This window comes from Rhincodon typus, chromosome 17, assembly GCF_021869965.1.
Source record: "Rhincodon typus isolate 14 chromosome 17, sRhiTyp1.1, whole genome shotgun sequence".
Lineage (NCBI taxonomy): Eukaryota > Metazoa > Chordata > Chondrichthyes > Orectolobiformes > Rhincodontidae > Rhincodon > Rhincodon typus.
In genome coordinates, this window is record NC_063348.1 from 36,448,598 (window position 1) to 36,467,154 (window position 18,557).

The 18,557-nt window shown below is 39.7% G+C and overlaps 1 protein-coding gene across 1 annotated transcript in view; it reads right to left on the bottom strand.

The window, feature by feature from the left end:
- Positions 1-18,557, bottom strand: part of btbd10b (BTB (POZ) domain containing 10b) — a 58,093-nt gene that overhangs the window by 21,057 nt on the left and 18,479 nt on the right. The window contains exons 2-4 of the mRNA XM_048606843.1: positions 15,797-15,993; positions 4,749-5,034; positions 4,243-4,345 (exon numbers count right to left, since the gene is read on the bottom strand). Of these exons, the coding sequence (XP_048462800.1) occupies positions 4,243-4,345; positions 4,749-5,034; positions 15,797-15,947 (540 nt within the window). The 5' untranslated portion in view covers positions 15,948-15,993. The remainder of the gene's footprint in view (positions 1-4,242; positions 4,346-4,748; positions 5,035-15,796; positions 15,994-18,557) is intronic.

The window sequence follows — 18,557 nt, forward strand, 5'->3', positions numbered from 1 at the left end:
CTCCAGGGCTTTAACATCCTTATTTAAATATGGTATCCAGAACTGAACACAATACTCCAAATGTCGTCTGACCAATGATTGGCAGAGGTGTAGCATCACTTCCTTGCTCTTATACTCTACATCTCTATTTATAAACCCAACGATCCTATAATGCTTCTTGACAACTGTTTCAATTTGCCGTGCACCCTTTAGAGAATTATGCACTTGAATCCCAAGGTCCTCTGCACCTGTACTCACCTCCGAGTTGTACTAATGAGCCTGCATTGTCTCAGTGTTTCTTGTAGAAAATGCATTACCTTTTACTTCTATATGGAAATTTATCTTCCAGGTATCTGCCCATTTGGCCAACCTGTCAGTGTCTCTCTGAAGTTGCTCGGCGTCATCTTCACAATTCACTATTCTCCCTAGCTTAGAATCATTTGCAAATTTAGAGATTTTGCCCACAACAGCCATCTCCAAATTGCTTTTATAAATCAGAAAAGGCAAGAGTTCTAACACCAATCCCTGGGGAACACCACTTTCAACTCATCGGCCATCTAAGAAATGCCCATTTATACCTACCCTCTGTTTCCTATCTTTTAGCCAACTTCTAATCCATGCTGCCGAGGACTCATCAATCCCAAACATTTTTAATTTATTAAACAACCTGCCAACGTGGCACTGTATCAAATGCTTTCTGAATGTCCAAATATACAAGATCCACAGCACTATTCTCATCCATTTTCTGTGTGTCCCTGTAAAAAGAACTCCCTGAAACTTGGTCAAACATGACCGGCCTTTGACAAAGCCATATCAACTGTCTTGTATTAACTTATTTTTCTCAAATTGTACATTTATTCTATCCCATATTATGGTCTCCATCAGTTTTTCCACAATTGATGTCAAGCAATTTATCTGCAGGCCCAAAGCTATTATAACAAGATAGGCAAATTAATGGCATATTTGAGATAAATGGGTTTGATTTATTACTCATTTAAGATGAGTTGCTGCATGGTGATCAAGACTGGTAAATAAAAACAAACGTTTTGAAAAAAGACAAAGAAAATAAAAAATATACGCAAGTGGGAGTAATCAAGATATTAACAGAAAAAGACAGGATAGATAAAGATAACTATTTCTACTGGTTGGGGATTATAGAATTAGGGCCAGATCACTCAGAAGAGGTGTTAAGAAGCATATCTATACATAATGGGTAGTAGAGGTTTGGAAGTTTTGTTAAGCAAAGTTAAGGGAATTGGGTGAAAATGCAGGTATAAGGCATTAGGCTACAAATCAGCCATGATCTCACTGAATGGTGTAACAGGCTTGAGGGGTTGAATGGCCTACCCTTGTTCCTACATTCCTATGAGCAAGGTGACCTAACATGGATGTAAATAAGAAATAACAAGGGTCAGAAAACTCTGGTGAGAGTAGTTTAAAGATCACTATTAGTACAGAGTATTCAAGAAATGAGAGGTAAGAAACAAAGAAATAATCATAGAGGATTTGAATCTTCAAATAGGTTCAAATTAAATTGGCAAAAGTAATTTGGGAGATGAGTTAATGGAACACATTGGAGATATTTTTCTATCTCATGGAACCAACCAGGGAACAGGCTATTTAAGATCTTGTCATGTCCAATTAGATATAGTTAATTAGTATTTCAAAGCTAGGAATCCTCTGGGGAAGAATGATCTTAATATAATGAATTCACATTGAATTTAAGAATGGTACAGTTAAAACTGAAATTATAGTTTAAAACTGAAATTATAGTTTTAAACTTAAATAAAACCAATCAGGTAGGAATAGAGGCAAATACTTCTGGGAGGTTAGATCAAAATGTATCATTGCAGATAAGCAATTGCAAAAAATTTAAAGAAATATTTAATCAGTGTTAACAAACATACATTCAATCAAGAAGATAAACTCTCCATAACATATCTATCCGCAGCTGACTAAGAATGTTAATGATAAGTATTCGATTATCAGGGAGTACAGACTTAAGGTGATTGGTAGGAGGACTAGAGAGGACTTGTGCAGAAACCTTTTCAACCAAGAGAGTGCTGGGTGTCTGGAATTTGCTGCCCAGTTTAGACAGAAACTCTCAACTCATTTAAAAAAGAACCTAGATCTGCACCTGAAGTGCTGGAACCTGCTACAGACCTGGCGCTGCTAAGTGACATTAGAATGGGTGGCTTGTTCAACTTGTGTAGTTATGACGGGAGAATGGCCCTGCTTCTATGCTGCAACTTTTCAACAGTTCTATTAAAATAAATTCATAATATTGCCATGCGTAGTAAGCCTGAGGAGTGGGAGAGTTTTAGAAAGCTGAAAAGGATGACCAAATAATCAAGACAGAGAAAATCTACTGTAAATCTTAGCATTTAGGTTGACCTTTGAAGCCTCAAAGATCCCTTATAAACCAGAGGTTGACTTACGCAAAAAGTATTGACCCACCAGCATGGGTGGTTGCCACTTTAAGTTATCAATTTCTGATGCAGAATGGACACGTCTTAAACTCCCACCCATCTTCACAACACAGCCCACATTGCCTTGATCCCTTGCAACCAGTAATAAGGTAATATATGGATTTGTGGAGTGAAAAACTGAAGATGATTACTCATGGATGCATAGAACAGCTTATGCCAAAGTCTACTTATGCCAAGTATATGCAAAAATACCCACTTTTGGCATTGGAAACATGGTGCTCCTGTATCCTATGTCGACTTATGCTGGGTGATATTTGACAATAAACTAACAAGAAATATAAAACAGACTGTGAAAACACCTCTGATAACCATAAAAGGAATGGAGCAGTAAAAATAAACTGATTCCTGAAAGACCAATACAGGGCCGATAGTGAAGCTGTTTCCCTGTTTGGATAGTCTAGGACTAAAAAATACACATTAAAAATAAACGGTCAGTTCTGACTGCTGTAAGGAAACATTTCTCTCCTCAGAAGATGTCAATCTTTGGAATTCTTTACGACAGACACCTGCGAATGCTCAGTTATTGGACAGGCTTAGGCAGAGATTCTTAGAATCTAACAGGTTCAAAATATATAAATTGGGCAGTTAGGTAGAGTAGAGATCAAAGATCAGGCATGATCTTACTTCGTGGTGGTGCAGCCATAATCTTATTTAATGGCAGAGACAGCTCAAGGTGCCACATAGCCACATCTGCACCCTGGAAATATATTACTGTCCCAGTGCTGTTGCTGTGTTAAAATGCTGGAACACACCACTTAAATCACACTTACACCTCACTGACTGAAGGGGTTTAACTTCATGGCTCACCTTGTCAAGGGCTATCAGAGGATGGGGAGTAAACTGGTGATATCAATGATGTTCAGATCCAAAATAAGTAAAACAAAATAGAAAATGTACTTTCCAATGATAGCAGCTGTCAGTACCTATTAACAACTGTGATTATGTAGCTAAAGGAGGAAAAGTAGAAAAATTTTCATGACGTAGCAGCATCCTGCTGAGAAGAGCTGAGGCAATATTCAGCAGGCAAATTCACATTTGAACTAGGGAATTAACTGTTAGACCCTGTTTTCTAACATTCAAATTCCCAATAGGAAAGAAAAGACACTGGACAAAGCAATCAAAGTTTAAAAAAAAACTTATCCTGGATGACAGTTATATTTATTTTTTAATCTCCTACTCTCTTGTATAACAGAAATATTCTCTGCCTTCTCCAGTACTTTCTGATGTTGCATAAAATGGATATTGTCTACACAGGAAACAAGAACAAAACAGACTAACAAATCAGTCGTTAATTCCTCAGTAATATCCTTCAATGGGCCAGACTGAACAGATGGAACTGCATTATTCAACCATAAAAACCACCCTCGAGCTTCTGTTGATCAATGAAAAACCTCCTGAACACAGGACCAAAATAGTTATGTGGAAAAGCTGTAAAGCTGCTCACAGATAGTTCAGAAATCAACCCTTGGAGTCCATTTTGCTCATACATCAGTATTTTGCTGACTAAAAGCTGGTTTAAAATTATTCTCAAAGTGGAGCATCACTAATGAATATTAATAACAGCTCACAAGTTGACTGCAAGCTCACATTTTATTCAATCACCTGAAGTGTTTCAAAGGATGCAAGTAATCAATTTTTTTGCCATGCTTTAAATCATGCTGTTAAGAATAATGACCCAATTTTATTTTGCTACACATTATCTCATGTAGAGCAGATACTGATCTGTTTCTTAAAAGGTGTTCACTGGGAGTTTGTTTCAACATTACAGTCTTACCAAAATAGCTCGAAATACTGTGGAGCTGATTCCTTCTGCCACCTCATACTCTCCCTTATCATTTGGACGTGTGAAATTGTGTTCTCTGCCCGATCCAAACATCCTACAGGAACACATAACATTGTGGTTAGCAACATGGTCATAAACGGCTTCTGAACACCCCATTCAAGTTAAAGGGAAAAGCACTTCATGTTTTGAATTAGCAATGCCTGACAGATGCTGACACTAGAGCTATAATAACATGAATCTGGGGGGGGGGGGGGGGGGGAGGGGCGAGGGGAGAGGTGGGGCAGGGTTCTCACGGGTAGCTCAGTGTTTCCATTCCTACTACGGCAGTAAAAGCGAGTAAATGTGATGCTCCTCAGTAATCTATTCAGCTGAACAAAATGCATGAGTCGTGGAATTATTTGTCTCATTGAACTGTGCCACACTACTGAAAAGGTTGGGAACCACTTGAATAGTCTACTCTCCAGCTCTTACATTCCTACAATCGTGATATAGCTCACCTGCCCAGCATTGTATTGGGTTGTGCAGTGAAAATAGAAGGATCCACAACAAATCTGGTGTTGTCAACAATAAGTGTAACCCGTTCTGAAGTGCGGATGCTTCGAGTTCCTTCTTTGACATTTTCATACACAAAAACCATTTCTCCTCCTGATTTGCATGTTCCATCAACAGTGGGTTGATTACAATTTCGGCTGATATTGCCGACACTGCTGGAGCCGTTTGGGGAAATCTTTTGAAGACGAGGGCTGCTTGGCCGCGATGTTGAAGTGTGATCCTTTTCTCTGTCTACAGGCAAAAAGCATTGCAAAGAATTATCCATCTGAATTTGCAAACACCTTCTCATCACTCCATATTGCATGTAATTCACCCAAACAATCAAGCGAAAGGAGAGTATCTTTGTTTAGGCTCCCTGGGAATATCAATTTCGCTGTAGAATTAATTCCCCAGCTATTCAGTCAAGTCCAAATCAGATTTAGTGAAATAAAGAGATTGATCACATAAACTACATTGCTAGCATCAACCAGTGCAACAAACTGGCACAGCTCTGCTCCATGTTGGTGAGAGAATGTCAAGTTAATATTTTTGTGGAGGAAGTTAGAGATGGAGGCGGAGGAAACAAGGCAATGGAGGAACTTCAAAACAAGAATGAGAACTTTAAAACTGGGGCCAGAAGCCAGCTTAAGCACAAAGGTGATGAGTGAGTAACACTTGCACAAGTTAGAGAATATAGCAGCAATTTGGATTGTTAGTTGATACATGTGTATATGACAATGATAGATTTGAGAACATCAAATTCATAACATGTCATCTGAGCATACAACAACAAAACTACCTGAAGTAATGATATATAAAAATTTAGGACAAGAATAGCTTAAATCCTGCAGTAACTAGCAATTTAACCTTTCACCTCCAGTTAGTGGGCACTGGTTGCAAACTGCTTTTGTAAAACTGTTCATGTAATCTGAACCACTTGTGACTCCCTTGTACGGCTATTACAAGAGCTCATCAATAAATCTGTCGTTACGCTATGCACTTGGCTCGATTACTATCGTATCATGTGTCCATTCTTCCACTTTCCCAAAGGTTAATTCCTAATGTTGCTTGGAGAAATTATAATGGCAAGTAGTTTTTACAGGCTTTACAACTTCACAAGCTATAGCTCTAACATGAGCAAGCAGAAGTCAGATCTTTTAAAGGTTGCCCCATAAATCTAGGACGTACATTCCGTAAATACTACAACCACATGATTGACATCACTCTATCGATTGCTCAGTCACTTAGCTAACTCCAATTACAAATCAGAATGTTCTTATAGGGAGATAAAAGTAACAAAGGGGGTTTTTGCTTGGGTTTCAATTCATCTTGGGTGCTGTGGGTAAAACAGAATACCACACGTGGTCTTATTCCCTTTTTTAAAAGCAAAAAAGCTAAAATCCCTATGTTGCTTTGCATCTACCAAATGGCAGACATGTGCAACTCTGCAATATTTCCGTTAGATGCTTGCTCTTGATCTTCAAGCATTACCTGTACACTTTGGAGCAGTGTGTGCATGCATGTGAATGTAAGAGAATTTTAAAATCAGCCTCCTAAAACTGAAACAAATATATCAGACCTATTTTATGTTCAATGACTGCACACAAAAGAACCACTTTTACAAAAAAGTCATCACACTGGTACCCACATATTGTAGGCTAAGTGGCAAGGAAGTGAAGTCTATCAATGAAGATGGATTCAAGAGTGAGCCTCTTAGGAATAAGTGAATCTAGTTACATTGGCTTGTTCTTACTGACAAAGTTGCATAACAGCAGATCCCAGCTGAGGAAACTAAGGAGCTAGGAGACCTAGAAAATACTCTAAAATCCTTTATATTACAGTGGGCCAGTGAGGGGTGGGGATGGGACAGCACTAGTAATCACAGCATCTTCAACAGTCTGCACCATATGGCAATATTTATAGCTGTGTATCACAAGCCTTCTCTGCCATTAATGCATGCAGAGTGTTAAACTAATTCATCATCACTTTAGAACACACCATTTTCAGAAGTTCATCAGAAAGATATTTTTCAGCAGCAGCACAGTGGCATCACGTAATCTGTTAAGGGGGAAAATCTGTAGTCATAACCTACCTTTCTTGACATCTCAAAATATTTTACAAACTTAAGTGCAGTGTGCTGTTTTGCAGCCAAATACAGACAACCAATGTTTTAACGATGATTCAGAAATAGTGGGAACTGCCGATGCTGGAGAATCTGAGATAACAAGGTGTAGAGCTGGATGAACACAGCAGGCCAAGCAGCAGGAAAGCTGATGTCTCGGGTCTGGAGGTCCAGACCCGAAACGTCAGCTTTCCTGCTCGGCCTGCTGTGTTCATCCAGCTCTTCACTTCATTATCTTAATGTTTTAATGATGTAGGTTGAGGAATAAATATTGGTTGGGAGACAGGAGAACACCATTGTTTTTTGACAAAGAGTGTCATGGATCTGTTACAGTTATGAAAGAGCAGAAAGATTCATTTAACTGAATGACATCACCTCAAATGGTACAGCATTAGGGGAGGCGATGGCCTGGTGGTATTTTCACTGGGCTGTTAATCCAGAGACCCAGATAACGTTCTGGAGACCCGGGTTCGAATCCTGCCACGGCAGATGGTGAAATTTGAATTCAATAAATATCTGGAATTAAGAATCTAATGATGACCATGAGTCCATTGTCGATCGTTGGGAAAAACCCATCTGGTTCACTAATGTCCTTTACGGAAGGAAACTGCCATCCTTACCCGGTCTGACCTACACGTGACTCCAGACCCACAGCAATGTGGTTGACTCTTAATTATCTAGAGGGCAGTTAAGGATGGGCAATAACTGCTGCCTAGCTAGCAACACCCTCATCCCATCAATGGATAAAGGAGTATGTGTTGCATATTAGCCTATCTGTGGCTTACAGTCTTTGCAGCATGGCTTAAACCCATAGTCTTTTGATTCAGAAGCAAGAATACCAGACAGCGAAGAGAGTAAAGGCTGCAAGATAGGCTATTATTCTGCGAGGATACTGCTGCTCCCCCAAAGAGAAACTGAAGATTAGCAGCTAGCAACTTCAGCGTAATGCCCAGTAAAGAGTAACTCAGCATTTATGTAGCACTTTATCACACGGCAGGATATCTTAAGTGCTTTGCAGAGAATAAATTAATTTGTAAAGTGTGGTCATGGTTCAGTTAGTAATGACAATAAATCATTCCAGTAAGGCACCCTGACAACAAATAATAATTAATCTGGCCTTTGTGAGAATTGGTTGCCCATGACACCAAGAAGAGTCCTTATCCTCATTTGTTAGGCATAAAAGTCTGTTTAGTATCTCATTCAGAGAAAAATGCACCTCCAGCAATTTAGAACGCCCTCTGTACGTCAGAGAAGTGTCAGTATAGATACTGTATTGGCCAAAGTGCCACATTTTTAAGAAGGGGGAGCAATTAAATTGCACTGATTTTGATCAACCGAATGTAGCTGTCTTAAACTCCCATGATAATGGTTTCTGGTTTAGCTTTGCCAACTCTTAGACCATAAGACCATAAGACACAGGAGCAGAAATTAGGCCATTCGGTCCATTGAGTCTGCTCCACCATTCAATCATGGCTGATAAGTTTCTCAACCCCATTCTGCCCGTAACCCTTGATCCCCTTGACAATCAAGAACCTATCTCCATCATAAATATACTCCATGGCCAGGCATCCACAGCCTTCTGTGGCAGTGAATTCCACAGATTCACCACTCTCTGGCTGAAGAAGTTTCTCCTTATCTCCAATCTAAAAGGTCTTCCCTTTACTCTAAGGCTGTGCCCTCAGCTCCTAGTCCCTCCTACCAATGGAAACGTCTTCTCAACATCCACTCTGTCCAGACCATTCAATAAGTTTCAATTAGATCCCCCCCTCATCCTTCTAAACTCCAAGTAAGACCCACGGTCCTCAAACATTCCTCATTTTTCATTCCTGGGACCATTCTCGTGAATCTCCTCTGAACCCGCTCCAGGGCCAGTACATCTTTCCTGAGATATGGGGCCCAAAACTGCACACAATACTCCAAATGTGGCCTGACCAGAGCCATATAGAGCCTCAGAACTACATCCCTGCTTTTATATTCATATCGTCTCAAAATAAATGACAAAGTTGCATTTGCCTTCCTAACTACTGACTCAACCTGCAAATTTACCTTCAGAGAATCCTGGACTTGAACTCCCAAGTCTCTTTGCACTTCAGACTTGAATTTTATCCCCATTTAGAAAATAGTCCTTACTTTGATTCTTCTTACCAAAGTGCATGACCTCACACTTTCCCATGTCGTACTCCATCTAGCACTTCTTTGCCAACTCTTCTAACCTGTCCAAATCCTTCCACAGCCTACCCACATCCTCAATACTACCTGTCCCTCTACTTATCTTTGTGTCATCTGCAAACTTAGCCAGAATGCCCTCAGTTCCTTCTTCTAGATCATTAATGTATAAAGTGAAAAGTTGTGATCCCAGCACTGATCCTTGTGGAACACCACTTTTCACCAGCTGCCATCCTGAGAAAGACTCTTTTAAGCTCACTCTCTGCTTTCTGCCAGACAGCCAATCTTCTATCCATGCTAGTACCTGCCTCTAACTAGATTCAGAAGAGGACTGGAAAATCACTAATATGACACCCCTGTTTAAAAAGGGAATAAGGCAAAAGGCTGAAAGTTACAGGCCGATTAGCCTAACCCCGGTCGTGGATAAGAGTCCAATGTGAAGGATGAGATTCCTTAAAACTTGTAAGTGCATGGTAAAATAAGGCAAAGTCAGCACGCTTCAAGGGCCCTGTCTAACTCTGCAGCCTCCTGTGCAGCACCTTGTCGAAGGCCTTTTGAAGTCCAGGTAGATAACATCTATTGGCTCTCCTTGCTCTAACCTGCTCTTTATTTCCTCAAAGAAATCTAACAGATTTGTCAGGCATGACCTCCCCTTGAAGCGTGCTGACTTTGCCTTATTTTACCATGCACTTACAAGTTTTAAGGAATCTCATCCTTCACATTGGACTCTTATCCACGACCGGGGTTAAGCTAATCGGCCTGTAACTTTCAGCCTTTTGCCTTATTCCCTTTTTAAACAGGGGTGTCATATTAGTGATTTTCCAGTCCTCTTCTGAATCTAGTGATTCCTGAAAGATCACCACTAACACCTCCACTATATCTTCAGCTATCTCCTTCAGAACTCTGGAGTATATTCTATGTGATCCTCGTGATTTATCCATCTTCAGGCCACTCAGTTTTTCTAGCACCTTCTCCTTGGTAATGGCCGCCATACTCAGCTCTGCCCCCTGACTCTCTTGAATCTTTGGGAGATTACTTGTGTCTTCCACCATGAAGATTGACACAAAGTAATTAGTCAGTTCCTCAGCCATTTCTTTGATCCCCAGCATCATTTTCCAGTGTTCCAATGTCCACTTTTGTCTCTCTTTAGCCCTTTATATATCTAAAGAAACTCTTACAGTCCTCCTTCATATTACTGGCTAGCTTACCCTCATATTTAATCTTCTCCCTCCTTTTTTTTTTGTTGCCCCTCTGTTGGTCTTTGTAAGCTTCCCAATCCTCTGATTTCCCACTGCCGTTTACCACATTATATGCTTTCTCTTTTGCTTTCATGCTATCCCTGACTTCCGCAGTCAGCCATGGTTGCCTCATCGTCCCTGTACCATGCGTCTTTTTCCTAGGGATGGATTTTTGTTGTGTCTCCTGAATTACTCCCAGAAACTCCTGCCATTGCTGTTCCACTGTCTTTCCTGCTAGGCTCCTCTCCCAGTCAATTCTGCCCAGCTCCTCCCTCATGCCTGTGTAGCTGCCTTTACTTAGCTATAATAAAATTACCTCTGAGTCTATCTTCTCCCTCTCAAATTGCAGAGTAAATTCAATCATATTGTGATCACTGCCTCAGAAGGGTTCCTTCACCTTAAGCTCCCTTATCAAGTCTGCCTCATTGCACAACACTAAATCCAGTATTGCCTGTTCCCTAGTGGGCTCCACCACAAGCTGCTCCAAAAAGCTCTTCCTTTAAAGATGCATTTCGAAGACTACACATATTTTATGAACTTTGCTTCTCCATTTTCTGCTGAAACAAATATTTGCCAAAAATTCTAAAATACCAAAGTTATAACTTTTAGACTTCTGCATATTGACAAATGACAAATGTTAATCTTTGGTTCCAAGTTTAGAGTTTCCGTCTTTAATTGCACATTTGCATAAAACTTAGTGACTACTTCCAATTATTCCCTTGATATTTTAGTTACAGCACCAGCTTTGTGAAGACCAATCATATTTATTTTAGATTGATAGGCTTCAGGAACCAAAAATAACCACAACATCTGCACTCTCTTCAAACCACAAAAAATATTACATACCATAAAGGCAACCAAATCCACACTTTTACATTCATCATCATTACATGTTTTAATTCTTGTCCCTGATTCCTTTCCCCTACCCCAATTAGCTTTTTGACAAGTTGCTATACAGTGATCTTGATTCAAGGTCATTGCTAATTCAATTTTTAAGTCAAGCCTTACACAATAGAAGCACTGTAGGAAAAGCAGCCAGCCTCTGCTCTGCTCTTATCAAGATTCAGCGCTTAGATTTAATACAAACTGTTAAGGAACACAGGCAAATTCATGGTTTTTTGATACTCAAGGTGATGGTCACCCAGCAGTAAACATACAGCACATTTTTCCAAATTAGTACTGTGTTAGAATCAGCACTCCCAGGTCAGGTTTTGTATTGTCAAGCAGTATTTCCTGAAATTTTAACTCCCATGTATGAAATAAATATTGTTCTCTCAATTAATATTAAGATAATATGAGGATGGGCTGAAACCAAAAATAAACTTAGAAACTGGTCTTGTTTCTTTCTTGATCCCTTCTACGTTGTATTCAGATGGCTGATCTGCAAACTTCACACCTCATCAGGACAAATCTTTAGCTTCTTTATTGTACCCATTATAACAATCATTCAATAGGAATAGCAGTATGTGATTGTTAGGTATGGAGGCCCTGAAGAAGTCTCAGCCCTTGCAATTATCCAACAGATTCAATAGTGTTGGAGTTATGTGAACAAGAGTAGAGGCTGCAGGGAGGATGACCAAACTGATAACAGCACCACATCTGGCAATATTTGGTTTGTGCTGTGTGTGTCTGTGGAGAGTTGAGGGATCTACATGAGAAGATATTTGGAGTGTTATTTAAAGATCAAAGCAATAGTCCAAGTAGCAATACAGACAATGATAAACACTGTCTCATAAGAAAGGCATTAAAAAAATGTCTGCCAGCAAATAAAGCCTGAGTAGGGAACTATGGTAAAATGACAGAATTGAAGGCTCTTTAACCGGAACAACAAAAATAACAGTACGATGTAACAGCCAATGCAGTTTGGGTAAAGTTACGAAATAGCAGAGGAACGTAGTTACTGGCAGACATATCACAAGTCCCAAGACAGTAGCCACACTGTAAAACAGTAGTGTATGCATCAAGAAATAATGCAGGCTTCTAAGAAAGGAGATGCAATATCACAGGCAAGTTTAATTTTCATACTGATTGGACAAATAAAATTGCAAAGGCAGCCTGCAAGAGCGCATCAATGTGTCAGCTATTTTCTTAGATCAAATCATTCTGGATCAAACTGAAAATAAGCTATTTTGGACCTTGTAAGGTGTGATCAGGTAACATTAATTAGTGACTTCACAGTAAAGGCTCTTCTTGGTAAGATTGATTATAACATCATAGAATTTCACCTTTAAGTTGAAGATAAGAAATGTGGATCTGAATCTAGAATCTTAAATTTAACCAAAGACAATTACAAAAGGTGCAAAGACAGGGTTGACGAAAGTGGAATGGGAAGAACTGATGCAAAATATGTAACATCCTGAAAAGTCTTTAAGGGACACTTATTGCCTCTCGTGGGAGATTCGAGAAGGTGGGGGGGTGTCACCTCCTTTAGAGACAGCTGAGAAAAACATTTTTGTCAGAGAGCTTAGCATCTTTGGGATGCTCTTCCTCAAAAAGGAAGACTTTTAAGGCTCAGATAGATAAACAGATGGTGATAAAGGGGTGAAAAGTTAGTGGAGATAGGCAGAAAGGCACAGCAGTCTGATCAGCAATTATCTCACTGAATGGCAGAGTCGGGTCGAGGGGATGAATGGCCCGCTTTTGCTCCTAATTTGGTGTTCCTATGTTAAAAAGCAAAACAGTGGAGAAGTAGTGGTGGGAATTTAATGAGGTTTTTGTAACTCTCAAATATATATTCGATTCCAAAATAAAGATTCTACAAGAAGGGTGCATGATCTGTGACTAATTCAGGAAGTTCAGGATGCTATCAAAACGAAAAGATGTACAATACTGCAGAAAACTGGGAAAAATTTTGGAAACTAGCAAAGGAGAACTAAAATAATAACAAGAGGAGAAATTGGAGTAGGAGAGAAAACTAGCAAGAAATATAAAAATAGATGATAAAAGCTTCTACAATATAAAAGGTGAGTCTCGGTTCCTAAGAAGGCGAGGCTGGCCAAATAACAATGGGAAACAAGGAAATGACAGCAAGTTTGAACAAGTCAGGATGTTGCTGGGTATGGATGGTTCGAGTTATAAAGGAAGGCTGACACTTTCATTCACTGTGGCTTAAAAGGTTGAGAGGCTACTTCATAGAAGTTTATAAAATATTGAGGGGTACAGAATGGGTTAATGGTAGTTGTCTTTTCCCTAAGATGGGGGATTTCAAGACTAGGTGAGAGGAGCGAGATTTAAAAAAAAGACATGAGGGGCAACTTTTTTATTTTTACACAGAGGGTGGTTCACATGTGAAATGAACTTCCTGAGGAAGCAGCGAGTGTGGGTACAAGTACAATGTTTAAAAGACGTTTCGATAAACAGATGATTAGCAAAGATCTGGAGGGATATGGGCCAGGAGCAGGCAGGTGGGACTAGTTTAGTTGGGGTTATGTTTGGCTTGGACTAGTTGGACCAAAGGTCTGTTTCTGTGCTGTACAGCTAAGTATTTTGCAACTATATTTACAGAAGATGAGAAACATCCCGTAAATTAGCATGTATATTTAATAGCAGTCAGTCAATCTCATGCAAACATCAACCTTGCCATTTGCCAAAAATTCCAAATTCCTTCTTACCACCTGCTCACTGTCAAAGTCTACAGCCTCTGATTCAATTCAACTTATTCATAGAATCACAGAACAGCACATCATTGAAGTATCTTGTGCCTGCACACTTCGAGATGTGCTGTCCCTCACCGGTGCACAGTGCCTTGTTACCAATCATTCTCTAATATGACAATCTAGCATCAGGAGGCAACAGCACATGCCAAGTTCATAAGTTGCAATCTCTGCAAGTCATTGACATCGCAGAACTGACAAAATTGTGTAGCAATGAGAGAATTCAACATATCAAAGAACAGAAGTATGGGAAGCATTAAGTGAGAGAGTGCACAGGAGGCAGAGAGACAGCGAGCGTGTGGGAGTCAGAGGAGTGCTGAGGGTAGCATAACGGCATGGACTGAAGAATGGCGGATTAGCAGAAGGCTGAGTGTACACGTACACAGTTCTTTCAAGTTGGGAGAACATAACAAATGGTGTGCCGCAGCGATTGATACTCGGATTTTAAACTTTTAAAATTTATATAAATGACTTAGGCGAAGGGACGGAAGATAATAATCGCCAAATTTGCTGGCAATTCAAAAATGGAAGGGAAAATAAGTTAGGCTAAGAGGATATAGGTGCTTACAAAAATATGTTGATGTGTTAAGTGAGAGGGAAAAGATGTGGCAAATATAATACGTGAGAAAGTGTGAAATTTTGAAAAAAAAAGCAGTATGTTATTTAAATGATGAGATTACACAGCTTTGAGATGCAGAGGGAAACAGGTGTCCCTGGCTATGAATCAAAAATGATAGTATGCTGGTACAGTATGCAATTAGGAATGGTAACAGAATATTATCATGTGTTGCCAGGTGACAATCGGGTCAGCCACACAAAAAAGGTAGAGCAGGCTCAAGGGGCTGAATGGCCTGCTACAGCTCTTAAACTTGTATGCTCATACAGGGTGTATGAGAGACAGAGAGAGAATGCAAGAGAGTCTGAGACAGACTCGTATATGGGAGGTAGAGAGAAAGTGAGATGTAGGAAGCAGCTCTCTACACAACTTAAGCAGATGCCTAAGAGGAAACACGCAGAAGAAATGCGCAGAGGAAACACAAGCATTTGGCTACAGTTGGAATACAGGCTACAGAGTTATAGACTCATACTGCAAGGAAGCAAACCAGATTGAAGTGATTGAGAGAGTGGACTGACATGTAGACAAGGGTAAGGTAGCTCCTGCACCTCTCAGCCCAGGATCAGCTGGGTGGATCAGCAATGCACAATCCCAGGTTAGCACATTCCATGACCATTAAGACCCGAACGCTAGATATGGGAGAAGGCGTGCCACAGAGTCTACAATGTGATACGGATGCAACTCCTGTTTCAAAAAGTAAGGATGTTCCCGAGGTTGGAGACTTTAAGTTAAGAGGAGAGACAAAAAAAAAGTCACTGAAAATAACCAGAATGGACTCCATTTTTCCCCAAGCTATTAGAATCCTTGATCTGAAAGAAGAAAAAAATTTAAGCTTTGCAGATTTCAAAGCCAGCCCACAGATGGAATACTAGTTTTAAGAAGATAAACAATTCTTAGTGAGACAGAAGACAAAGATTTCATAATTTTAAATACAAGTTCAATAGCAGAAATACTTTCAAGCTCCTTTAGCATTAATTTTGGTTGTGAGGTTGATGGGAACAGTCTCCAACCTGGCGACTCTGCAACCAGCTGATATATTAGAAGTTGGAACTCAACTTCTCAAAAATATTACTCGTTTACAAATTGACCACATACTTTCTGACCAAAAATTTTATCTCAGAAGTCAGACTTTTACAGGTTTTGGGTTAAGGGACAACGTGCTAAGGAGTTCTCAGAATCAGAGAAATTGCGGAAGCAGAAGAGAAAAAAGCCAACTCACCACCATGATGCTGTCTAGTTGGTGAAGTTACATTCCTAATACATGGAGTAAGCTGTCCTTCTGTCCTTTCATGTGATGAGTCACGAGAACGGTCACTTGACCTGCGCCGATCACGTGACCGCTCATAACCAGCAGCTGCGTGCAGGCTCATTTTATTAATCCGTGCAGTCCCAAGCTTTGGGGTGCGTGAAGGAGCACTGCAAAATGAAGCAAACCGGTTAAGAATCCTGAAAATAAAACAATTCTCATTAAAAAAAATTCCATTGCTATTTCCTTTAATGCTTGGCACAGGTGGAAGAATTTTTAACCCGTAGACTGAACATTTATGATAACTTACATTAATTACAGATAATTGTCTACCAAGAATAGATTCAATTCTACACTGTTACAAAAAAATAAAATAAATGTTTACATAAATTCCTAAACTGATACTGGTGTTTTGTGGGCCAGTTTTTTTTAAATTCATTAACAGTATTTATTACCCATCCCTAATTGCCTAGAGAGCAGTTAAGAGTCAACCACTTTGCTATGGGTCTGAAGTCACATGTAGGCCAGACTAGGTAAGGACAGCAGTTTCCTCTTCTGAAGGACGTGAATAACCAGATGAGTTTTTCCAACGATTGACAATGGCTTCATGGTCATCTTCAGACTCTTAACTCCAGACTTTCAATGAATTCAAATTTCACCATCTGCCATGGCGGGATTAGAACCCAAGTTGCCAAAACATTACCAGCATCCCTGAAATAGTAGTCTCGGGATAATATCACTAGGTTATCACCTGCCTCTTGGACGCCCAGAATCATGGAAAGAGACAGGCAAAGATTTTCTATCTACGCACTCTGCCCCACATAACTGCAGTACCATATGTATCACGATAGGTACAGTGCACCCTACTCAATATTATGCAATCGTCTGCGGTAGCAAAAAAAAATTAAAAATCTAGGTCAATTTCTTTTATTAGACATTCCACAGACTTAGGTGATTGAGAAAGAAAATGGAGGCAAAAACAAGGAAAAGCTGTTTGGTAAAAACGAACACCCGAGTTTTGATCTGGAATATGCTGTCTGAAATAATGATGGAACCGATTCAATACTAACAATTTAAATGGAATTGGATAAATACAGGGATACGGACAAAGAGCATGGGAAATGGAACTAATTAGACAGCTCTTTCAAAGAGTTGGTTAATGGTGTTACAGACCAAATGGCTCCTTCTATGCAATCATCTCAATCTTATGTAAACATGTGGAAATGCAAATAGTAGTCCATAAAATATCAGTGGAAAAGATCTGTTTCTATATTTAGAGCATGAAGTTATCCTGTAATTTAGCAAAAATTTTCCAATTATATAGTTAAGAGTAGATTACTGATGTGCAGAAAATGGTGAGCGGTTCTGATAATGTAAAATTAACTCATCCATTTGACTCTGAATTGATAAAACGAAGAACCAAATTTAAGACAGTCATCAAAAGTAATAAGGAATTATTTTATTTGTTCTGACTTTTCTTAATGCTTCCCATCCCGAACAGAAACACTGAAGAACAACCCAGGCCACTTATTTCAATAAAAATGAATCAAATAAAGAACTGAAAAACTTAACAAGCAGAGAAATCAGGACAAAGTCCAAAGTCTCCGCGAGCCTGCTGAGGCACAATGGCCCAAATGACCTACCTCCATGTTATAAATTCCATGATGCTATTCTTATAGCAGACAAATCATTTTGTTTCACTGATACATTTGTATAGAAAACAATTACCCTCGGTCTATAATTTGTACAAAGTTCCATATTGAATAGGAAACAGTTCATCAAAACAGTTCATCAAAACATACCACAGGAAAATATACTTTTGCTCGAAAGATACAAATAAACATTAGGAAAGTGTTCCACACGCAGCAACTAATTAAATGCCACTTTAATTCCTCAATGTTTTAGACCCTTGGGAAAACCTTGGGACTAATCATATATTGGAATTCAGATAATTGTGACTTTCAAATCAAGGATAGTCGGTGCTTTCCGGACGTAGTTTTTTTTGCCAGGTAACATCGAAAAAATATTACAGGATGGACTGCGGATTTCAACAGATTGAATATTTTGCACATATGTCGCATGGAGAGAACCTGAAAGCTTATTCATTTTTATTTGAAACTCGGTATGTACATGAGAAAATCAGCAATGAAAACTCAACTAACCTTCCCAAAGCAGACAGTGATCACTGCCTCCAACCCCTGACAGTGATCAACCCTCATGCCATTGACAGTGATTAGCCTAACCCTGACACAAATTGAGATGAAGCTGCATTTGAAAAAAAATCTTCAGGTTTTAGGTCATTTCCATTTTTGAATGATTAGTTAAAGGATACTCAACTTGTTTTAACCCCACTGCAAAGCCTCTTCGAAGGATGCCTAGCCTGAAGAAGTTACCCTCCTCCCTCCGGACAAACCTCAGGGGATCTCTCCCACTCTCTCCCTATTTATTTCAGAACCCCCTTCCCCTCCCCCTTTTCTGATGAAGGGTCTAGGCCCGAAACGTCAGCCTCTCTGCTCCTATGATGCTGCTTGGCCTGCTGTGTTCATCCAGCCCTGCACCTTGTTGTCTCTGTACAGTGTGGGACTTGAATTTGTCCATTTGTGACGCCAGACCAATTAAGTTTAATGGCAACCGTGCAAGCATTTCTGCTCTGATTTCAATTTCAACCTTAATAGTCATTATTCAACTTATGTTGGCTTCTACTTGCAAAGTGGGATCTTTGCAAATTCTGAGG